The sequence below is a fragment of the Haplochromis burtoni genome, unplaced genomic scaffold, assembly GCF_018398535.1.
Source record: "Haplochromis burtoni strain Fernald_Lab_line unplaced genomic scaffold, NCSU_Asbu1 Contig_201, whole genome shotgun sequence".
Lineage (NCBI taxonomy): Eukaryota > Metazoa > Chordata > Actinopteri > Cichliformes > Cichlidae > Haplochromis > Haplochromis burtoni.
This window is the reverse complement of record NW_024582562.1, coordinates 894371-904382: the sequence shown is the minus strand read 5'-3', so window position 1 is coordinate 904382 and position 10012 is coordinate 894371. Positions and strand designations below refer to the sequence as shown.

General features: G+C 42.8%; 2 protein-coding genes across 3 annotated transcripts in view; both read left to right on the top strand.

Moving 5' to 3' along the window:
• The window catches only part of cunh12orf4 (chromosome unknown C12orf4 homolog), a gene marked incomplete in the record, with an annotated part of 21086 nt that extends 15116 nt beyond the window's left edge, over positions 1-5970 (top strand). Inside the window, 6 exon segments of the mRNA XM_014337950.2 lie at positions 150-278; positions 793-861; positions 953-1155; positions 3541-3598; positions 3794-3861; positions 4837-5970. Coding sequence (XP_014193436.1) covers positions 150-278; positions 793-861; positions 953-1155; positions 3541-3598; positions 3794-3861; positions 4837-4929 — 620 coding nt within the window.
• Positions 5971-6078: 108 nt separating this feature from the next.
• Positions 6079-10012, top strand: part of LOC102301371 (solute carrier family 45 member 3) — a 44013-nt gene continuing 40079 nt past the window's right edge. For both annotated transcript variants that reach the window (XR_006055050.1, XM_005935774.3), the window contains exon 1: positions 6079-9275. The gene's annotated coding sequence lies outside the window, so the exon portion shown is untranslated. The remainder of the gene's footprint in view (positions 9276-10012) is intronic.

The window sequence follows — 10012 nt, the reverse complement described above, 5'->3', positions numbered from 1 at the left end:
TTTTCGTTTACTGGGAGAAGCCAAACTTTAAGTGTTTCATTCACTTACTGTGGGTTTCATTTAACTTTAAGTTTGAACTTGAGGCTAAGCAGTCATTTGGTTCCACTGTGTTTGAGTTCATCTGGGGCCTGCTCTATGTCAACCCACAGACTTTGCAACTGTGGCAAAGGAGTGCACAGACTTCCACTTCCCCTGCCTAGAAGAGCAGCTGGAGGAGGTGCAGCAGGTGGTGCTGTACGCCAGAGCCCAGCGGAGCAGCAAGCACAAAGACCAGCCTGGTGAGACATTTCGCTCAGCCTGGAGGTCCCGAAATCTTGGGGAATAAATTTGATTATTCTTGATGCTATGGTTGGTTTTTTTAGTTTCAGCCATTCTTCAGGAAAACAAGATGTTTATCTCCTGTTTTAATAGCATAATATAACATATGAGTAAAATTCAAGCCTTTCTCAAACAAACAATAAAATAAAAGTTATAGGAGGCAAGTAAACGCGTATACTTGCCTGTACGAGTCTGGCTTTTACACGAAGCTCACACTGAAAGGCTCCTCGTGGAGCTGGGACATTTCAGTGTTATGCTAGCTGTATGAGAGCGGGATTAAGCTGTCAGGAAATAGAAGATGTTGATTTTATCACAGCACAAGTGATTTACTGAGTAGAGGTGTACACATACAGGCCCACTGGCTTCCAAGCCTGCCACAGATCCACTGCTAACACTTTTTGTCCCTTTGACATAGTGTGATGAGCATTGTTCCTGCTGATTTGTGCTTTATTCTGCAATCCTGTATCCTTACAGAGACTCAAAAGAACGGCGGTGATGATAAGAGCAAAAATGTTGAAAGAAATCCCTCGAATATCTTACCAGGTATTAAGAAAACAGTTTGTGATTATCCAGCAGATTATTTCTAGAGCATCATTTTATATTTTAACTCTGTCGGCGACATCTCTTCCTAAAGGTGAGTTCTATATCACGCGGCACTCCAACCTGTCGGAGGTCCACGCCGTCTTCCATCTGTGTGTGGATGACAACGTCCGATCAGGGAACATCACTGCCCGGGACCCAGCCATCATGGGCTTGAGAAACATCCTCAAGGTGTGCTGCACTCACGACATCACCACCGTTACCATCCCTCTGCTGCTCGTCCACGACATGTCCGAGGTAAGAAGACGCTGTCAATGCTTGCATGAGTGCAGCTGCAAGAATAAACGCTTGTAAACTGCATATTGTAATATAATAATCTTAGTGGAGCAAATGACCGTAAGGTTATTGGACCAGCAGATGTCCAGGTATTGTGCCTTCACAGAATCTGCTTTTTCCCCATAAACTGCACGAGTACACAAACTGATCAGATTTCTCCAAATAGACAAATGATCAGGAAGTACGGTACGGGGAAATGGTTGAGCTGGACAGATCCATTGTTGGGTTATTAGACGTTTCAGGGTTGCCGTGGATGTTTGATGGTTTCGTTTGGGCATTCCTGTTAGATCAACCTGAGTATTTGTACTTGTATTATTACACTGTAATAAACTCTTCAAACTGTCATACCTGTGATTGAACGTTAATGATTCAGTTGTATTAAAAAGTAGAGAATTGAAACTTTAGTGATTAATGGTGCTGAGAAACGTTTTCAAAGCGGCCGATGTTGATGGGAGGCGTTTGAGTTCAGCCGGCTGGGGCTGAAACGCTCGTTATTCGATGACTCTGGTCTTGGATTCGTGCTTTATTGCCTTCTTTCTTTTCTTGTGTTACCTGTTTGAAGCTCTACTGTCAGCTATTTGATACAGGTGCGGGGGGAAGCAATAGGGGTTTTGAGTAATCAGGATCGGTTCCCAGAAAAACTGCTATGAGTGCATTGTTAGTCAGTGATGTTGTAACAGGGTACGTCACAAACTGCGATGTTCGTCTGTGGTCTTGCACTTGCGTCAAACCCCAAAACCTGATGGCTGTGCAACTTTCCCGACTGTCAGCACCCAGACTGACTTTAAGCTTGTGCTTATTCCTGTACGGTAACGTCTGACTCGTTGGAAACGAACTGTAGATTCAGACTACAACTACAACTTTTTTTGGGTCACCAATCGTACAGAGCACATACGCACAGCGACAGTCAGTGCTCACGTTTGGGTCAATAACAGAAAAAGCCTCGACGTGAAGCGAGCGGACACTTCTAGTATTTTCCTGTGAAACTTCTTGTATTTAGTCTGTTACATTTGTTTCTTTGTTTTTAATCACATCAGATGTCCTTTGTTGGTTATTTAACTGAGTAATGTTACCAATAATAACATAATCAGTTCAACAAGCCTCTTTATAGATGCCTAATTTTTCTTCTGCTGCCTAATCAACAGTCTTTAGATTCATAAAACTAAAGTTTTGGAGCTCTGGAAGCCTCGAGAAGCAGATGATACTTAATTGAAGGCTTCTCATTTCAAAACTTTCCATCTGCCAGCTTCTTTTTCAGGCATTTCCCTTTTGAGCACAGACGTTTGCCTGCGTGTACAAGCCTATTGTAGTGTTACAACAACTGGTTTAGTTTGTCTACATGAACTACAGACCACAGTCCAAATCCAGCACGGCTGTTGCTCTTGTTCTTATTTTAGTTTTTCTTTTTCCTTTGAAGTTTGAGGAAAGAGGTTCACATAATAAATGCTCAGTGTCACTATAATATATGGTTAAAGGTTTGTGCAGATAAAACTGAAAACTGGGTTCATTTGGAGCCGCTTTGCAGACGTTGACTGTTTCACGACTGCGGTGTTCATTTTCCTGGCTGTAAGAAACACTTTTGTTCTTGCCTCAAACTGTTTGGCAAACGCCACAGTCGCCTTCAGTGCTCCTGTTTACGCTTCAGTCCTACCAAAAAGCTGAATGAATATTCAGAAATCCCTCACTAAAGCCTGTGCAGCTTATCCAAATACAAAACGTACAAGTAAACAAGAGTGTGCGTTGTGGCAAAGACTCTCTGTTACACTCCTTGCGGTGAGAACAGGTAGTTTGCAAGATGAGATCACTGTGCACAAACTGCAGCGGAGTACACTCAAAGCTGAAAGGAAATAGAAGTGTTTGATTTAGCACAAAGAACATTTTACATCAGTTTAGACATAGTTGCCTAATAAGAAGCTTTGGATTTGACACAAAGACGCATCATATAACAGGTTCTCTCTGCTCTGTAGTGTGTAGGACGGCATTCAGCTCTGTGTGGAGTAATATTGTGGAAACAGTATCTGTGTACTAATGTTCTGTGATTAACCCGTAACATCATTCACCACCAACTCGTTTGCTTTTCTTTCTCTTATCATGTTTGAACTGTAGCACAGATATAAGTAATACGAGAACGTTAAAAATGTTGCAAATTTGAAAGAAATGAAAGAAGATGTCAAAAAGTCTTTTGAAACATTGTTTCACATTACAAATTTTTCCTGTTTGGTCTGTGGAGCTCGCACGCTGCAGGTGATGGTGGTGCTACATGAAGTCTTTGAAATGAAGTCGTACGTCAGTCTGAGTTCACCGCCGTGTGTCTCATTTCACACCAACCTTCTCTGTTCATTGCAGGAGATGACCATACCGTGGTGTCTTAAAAGGGCGGAGCTCGTATTCAAATGTGTCAAAGGTAACATGGATGTTATGCATAGCTGTTGTTGGTCATTTGGTGGGTTTTTTCTTGTTTGTTCAACCGTCTGTCAAACATAAATATACAGAATCCTTAATACTGTGTTACTTTATTATGTACACAATAATTGCACTTAACATTGCATGCAGCAATGTAAGAATGAATGGTCATATTCATGCTAAATTTTCTTTGCAGGTTTTATGATGGAAATGGCCTCGTGGGACGGCGGAGTATCACGCACAGTCCAGTTTCTAGTGCCAAAGGTGAGATCAGTTATTCGGGCTTCAAAACGTGTACCTGTGGATACACTGTTCTCTGAGTGACTGCCTTCCGGCAATGCTTCATGCTTCTTTTAAAGAATTGTATACTTAAGGCCTCGCACGTACATAATGTAACAAAAGGCACACCTGGCCTTGCAGTGCATGTCTCCGAGTGCACACTACGAAGAGTTGACTGCTTGAAAAGCGTGCCATAAATCATAGATTACAGAGCTTTAGGACATTTTAGCTCCATATTTGCACTGCTGTGATAAAAGAAAGCTCAGAGACTCAATCACATAAATGTGTGATAAGCAATGGGATTAGTGTGCAGCTTGCCAACACTGAGGTGTAATCACTTTCACTTTGTTGGAAATCCAGGTCTTATGTTAATTTGTTATAAAGGAAAGGGAAAAAGATTCGGGGTTAACTTTGAAGCGAGGTTTTCTGTTATATTTTGATTTGCCGTGCAGGATGAATCACGGCCGTTACTATTTGCGAAGCTATACATGCAGAGTTTTTGCGGTTTGTCAGGAAGGCGGTGGATCCTATAGAATGAGCTCCCGCTGACAGGATAAGATGATAAAACGAGTGGCATCAAAGGACTCTGACTGTACTGGCTTCCTGTCAGCTACATGCTCAGACACCATTCAAAATATCAGCTTCTGAAACGACATTGTTGTCTGCAACTCAAAGAAATACTGTGTCTAAATATAAGCCGTGTGTTTGCGGGACTGCTTCTGCTTTAGGATTACTTAACATTCTTACTTGACGGGTGGCAGTGCTTAGTCACAGCTGCTGAGCTCACTTCATTTCAGGACGCCGCAGAGGCTGTTAATACTTGACTGGACGCCAAGAGTTCAGCTGTACTTTTGTTTTTTGAGCATCTTTCCATTATCACAGCGCGGGGAGAGAAGATGTTTCCGTGCAAACCGCCCACTAACCCTGGTCACCCCTCTGTGTGTCTCTTTGTACTGACAGACCATCTCAGAGGAAATGTTCTACCAGTTGAGCAACATGCTGCCGCAGATCTTCCGCGTCTCCTCCACCCTTACTCTCACCTCCAAGCACTGATTGGTTGCACCTCAGGTCATTCAGGCAAATGAAGACAAGTAAAGTCTTGGGTTTTTGTGTTGTTTTTATTAAACTAGGATGAATATAGAGACTTTGTGACATAGATAACTTCCATTTGTTTAAAAACAATTAAGTTATGGTGGCATTCAGTGCAAAAGAATTGATGAACTATCCTATTATTGCACCTTCCAAAGCTACTCACTCTGACTGGAAGAGGACTGGATTCACTGGCACGCTAAAACAGCTGCTGCAGTTATCATTTAGTCTCTGGGGTGTGGTTCTGGTGACAGCGTTTTATTACATTAGCTGCCAGCACTGCAGACACTTTCCTTTAAAGCTGCAGCTTTGTTCACGTTCAGCTGCTTGAAGTCGGTAAAAATGAGACAACCAAATGTGTAAAGTGGGCTGAACGGTAAAAAACTTGACTCTTCATGTTGTCATATCTTTACTTTTTTCTTTTTACAGTATGTTGATTATTGCAGGAAAAAATCACCAATCTGGGCTCAAACTTGAATGCTAGTTTTGATGTTGTCATATTTAATTCTTAAAGAATTTCTTGTGGTGACAGACGATCTTACAGTTCAGCCATCGAGTGAGATTTAGCAGCATGATGTCGTGGTGCTCTGGCTTCAGTGACATGGACTTGGCTCTTTTAGTCCTAGTGACAAATTGCATTGCTGCTCATATGAGCGGTGTGCTTGTGATTTTGTACTGCATTGCAGACAGTTGAGGCGACTGCCGCTAACTCTCTGTGGGAGTGTGAATGTGTACGGTCCCCCTCCCCCCTCACCTGCGTAACAGTAGATGGCACTGTTCCTAAAGACAAAAATGTGAAAAAGAGTAACTGTACTTGAACGCTTTGCTTATCGGAGGAAACGTTTTGCCTATTGAAATTCATCTCAATCTATTCTAAGTGAGGGAAACGGCACTGAAAGTACAGCTCGGTTGCATTTTATGTTAAACACTTAGATGTGCACTCTGTATATTTACTTTATGTGTGTACATTTTTTTATGTTTTAATAAAGTAACACTCTACACTGATGTGGTGTATTCCTCATAAGCTTCTGACAGACTTCAGCACTGGAGGATTAGTTTTTCTGTGCCCCCACCCGTCTGCCAGAACCGATGCACTTCTAGTGAGTTCGTCTCCAGGCTGTATTTACTCTTGATTGGTTATCCACGGGGACCTAATCTCCCTAAAGTTAATAATCCATGTCATTCATTGGAATTACATTCCTTCACGTCTAATGGTTGGCCTACAAGCCATTTCAGACAGATAATCAATTTAGTTTCTCACAAAGTTTGCCACTGCGGCATTCAGTGGTGGCATTAGGCTGATTAAAAGAGTTGACAGTGTAGCAATCAGCTGTGCCCAGAGAGAGTTATGAGATTTTTGAATGGCGCCGTGTTGAAACTTGCAACTGTTTTTATCATGCAGCCAGGCTGAGAAGCCACAAAGCTGTAAGAATATGTAATGCAAAGTGTTCAGCATTCTCAGGATTGGTCTTGGAGGCTTTGATTGTGCACAAGCTTAAAATGCATAAAAATGTACACACACAAGCAACAAGCAACTCTGTGTGTGTGTGTGTGTGTGTGTGTGTGTGTGTGTGTGTGTGTGTGTGTGTGTGTGGATTAACACTGCTGCCTGACAGAATAGGAATCACTATCACTATCAAACTGCTGAAGGTACTTTTGCATACATTCAGTAAGCAAATAAAATGTATTTTCAAATACAACGTTGCCCAAATTGCTGTACAAAGTGTGTGTACAGTCACGCAAACATGTAATTACATGCATAAAAATGCATCATTATTTGATGCGATAACAATCAGAAATATTATTTTACACTGGTATTACCGGTGATTGGTAATGGGTGATGTAATATACAATCCTCTGCAAAAGTAAAAAGTCAACTGAAGGTGTAAATTACATAAATATCACTTACTGTACTACACCCTTTATCTTACGGTCAATTCTTAGTCATACTGTGTATGTGACAGAATTTGAATTTAAAGGGTAAGTCAGCTGTTACACGCAGCTATTATAGCACGGCGTCTCCACAGTTGGTTGGAAATGGCAAAATTAAATACAATTTATATACAGAAAATTTTAATGATATGAAAATGCTAACAGACAAATGCTGAACATGAAAACGGGCAAACCCGAGAGCGCCAGTAGAAAAATCATACGTCACAGGTGCTGCTACCGGAAGATGCTTTTTTTTTTTGCTTAAAAAAATAAAAACGTGAATATCTCTTGTGAAACGCTTTAAAAATAACAGCAAAGAATGTATTTGTTATTTTAGGTCTTTGATTAAATAAAATAAACGAAATCTTTTTGTGTGGCGTTTTTGTTTTATAAATTGTCATTAACGTGTTCTTCTAGTTTTTGCTACATTTATTTCGAAGTTCCAAACCGGAAGTTACCGCTGTCGCTGCCACTGGCTTGACGGAGGTTGTCACAGCTGGGTAGTTGGCTCGCTACAAGTTAAGCAACAGGGGCTGTCGGGAGCGAGCAAGTTGCTGCATGGATTTCTCGGAGCTCCGCGGAACTTACGGTTAAGTTTGCACCCAAACGAGCTGTTAGCGCGATTCTGTCTGTGTTCAGTAAGGCTTTCGTGTGTGATACACATCTATCACATGTCGGCTGCTCTACGTGCTGAAACTTATTCATTGTATGTGGCTGCCTTGCAACGTTGTTCGCCGCGTCGAAACTGCAGACAGCGGCTTTAAAATTTGACCCAAGCGTCCCCGAGTCGTACCACGCCGGACACCGTGATACAGCTGACCTGAAAACGGAGGTAGGTGTGAGGCGGTGTGTGCTTGAGCCTGCGGCTAAAAGGTGTGCGGTTAGCCAGGCTTCAGCAGCGTGGTGCTGTCTGGAAGTTTTTTCCACTCTGCGTCGCAGACTGCCGCTTTGCCTGGATGCCGTGCCAAGTGCCGTGGTGGCAGTAACTTTACTCTCTCCCCGTGTCTACACCAAAACCTTCGCCGTAAACGTTTGGCGCTGTGTTGACGAGACCCCGCTGGTTTGACACATGGATGGATGGGGGAGGAGGCGTTTGAGGACACCGCCGTGTGGAAAGTTACGAAGTATTCCAGCTGGATGTGGCATTGGCTGGTAACGTTCAAAAGAATGACTCCTGGGCTTTGGTTTTGTTCTCGTTACTCCTTTTTGAATGTCTCGTGTGTGTGCGCGCGCTACAGAGTGAGGTCATGGACCGTAAAGGCACTCTAAAAGCTGCCCTATCATATTAAGACATGTCTTGTATGGACAAGTGTTCTCAGCCTGAAACAGATGGGATTTTCCACAGCTTGTTGATGGTGACTCTCAGGAACTAGACGTGTGTGCTTTGATTTATCAGCTGTTTAGGATAAAAACAAAAGGCTGAAAGCCTCACGAGCTTTCGTCTTTAGTATCCTGTTTTTCAGCCATCATTGGATTTTGATTCCTCTACTTTTTGTTTTTTTTTTTGTTTGAACAATGTTATCACATTTTTACAGCCCGCTAATAGTAATTTCTCTATCTAAGGAATGTAGCACCAGGAAATTAAGCAACACTTGATACCAAGTAAACTTCTTTGGTGCTGAAAGTTTCCACTCATGTTTTTGGGAGGTTGTGTGAGTCTGGTTTCTTGGAGAAAATTCAAGGTTCGGAAACCACATGAGGATGGCAGAGGATCAGAAGGTTAAAGCGCTCTAACCCATGACCGTGACTCTGCCGTCACACAAAGACCTCTTTCCGCTTCTTCGTGGGCGCGTTAGGTGTGGTAGTCACTCTGCCTTGGACACTGGACTCTTCTCTTTCATCCTGTCACACGTCATTTCTGTTTCTTTCCTTTTAAAACGGCATCAAATTAAACTGCGTCCACGTGTGCGCAGCTTATTGCCACATAAGGGTTGTGAAATAGTAGCGGTAAATTCTTACTGCTGCACTGACATCATCCAGAAGTTTGTCTGCTAACGATCAGTGGCAGGCTGTCGTCACGGTTGACCGGCTGGTCTCAGAGCAGTTATATTCTTAGTACTTGCAACTTTCTTATTTATTTGTTGCCCCCAGGAAAGCTTTGCTCATCTGCTCCACCGTGATAGAAACGCTTCTCCATGCCACGACCAGCTGGCTGTTCTCTAACTGCGCCCTGACAGTCTGATATCCCCCCCAAAGCCAAGCGCAAGATAATCGCCCACCGTCGAGGACACCAAGCTACTTAGGCAGACTGAAGGCTTTGCAGTTCTAATCGCTCGTAGGCTGTTTAGCTCCGGCTTGGTGTGCTTTCTGTTCTTCCTGTGTGTACCTGGCTTTTCAGCTCTTGCATATGCTTTCAAAGACGAGTGCTGGATTACGTGGTGGGTGTGATACATATATTTATTTCCTACCTTTTTTTTTTGATGGTTTGAGTCTGAAAAGCATTTGCTTGAAGGCGTTTTGTTTCCCTTAAGCTCTGTCCTCTTCAAAGCATCGCGTGCTGCCAGCAGTCACAGGTACAGTCTGAAATCGTCCCTCACATCCGAGGAGACGCTCTGGGGAAGCGTCGTTATGTGGATGTGTTTGCTTACAGCGCCTGAAGCTCTGTGTGTTTGTATCCCAAACTGTTTTTCAGTCGTTTCCAGTTCTTGCTTTGTCTCAGTTTTATCCATTATAAAGAGGAAAATACAAACCTTTTTGATTTTGCAGGAAGTTGGTTGAAACCTTCATCTAAGTTGGGACTAATAGCCTGGGGGGGGTTCACGTCACTGAAGCCGCACTGACAGGATCCATGCTGGCGCTCTTATTTGTCTTATTTTCTTTGTCTCTGCATGAATTTGTGTATTGTGTAGTTGTCTTCACACTCATACCACTTACACCTCGTACACTTACTGCTAAGTCCCTTAAGTACTAATCATTGTAAAAACAGTGAGCTCATTTGTTGAAACAGGAGGGGGGAGAGAAGTGGTAATGGCAAAAGAAAGTTGATGGGGAGGGAGGGGGAAGTGTGAGATTTTTTTTCCCCCCCTCTTTCATTTGGTATGTGTTTCTCTGGAGTACAACAACCACCAATCAAAAGCGAAGCAACACCTGCTCCTAGACTGTGAAAATCGCACAA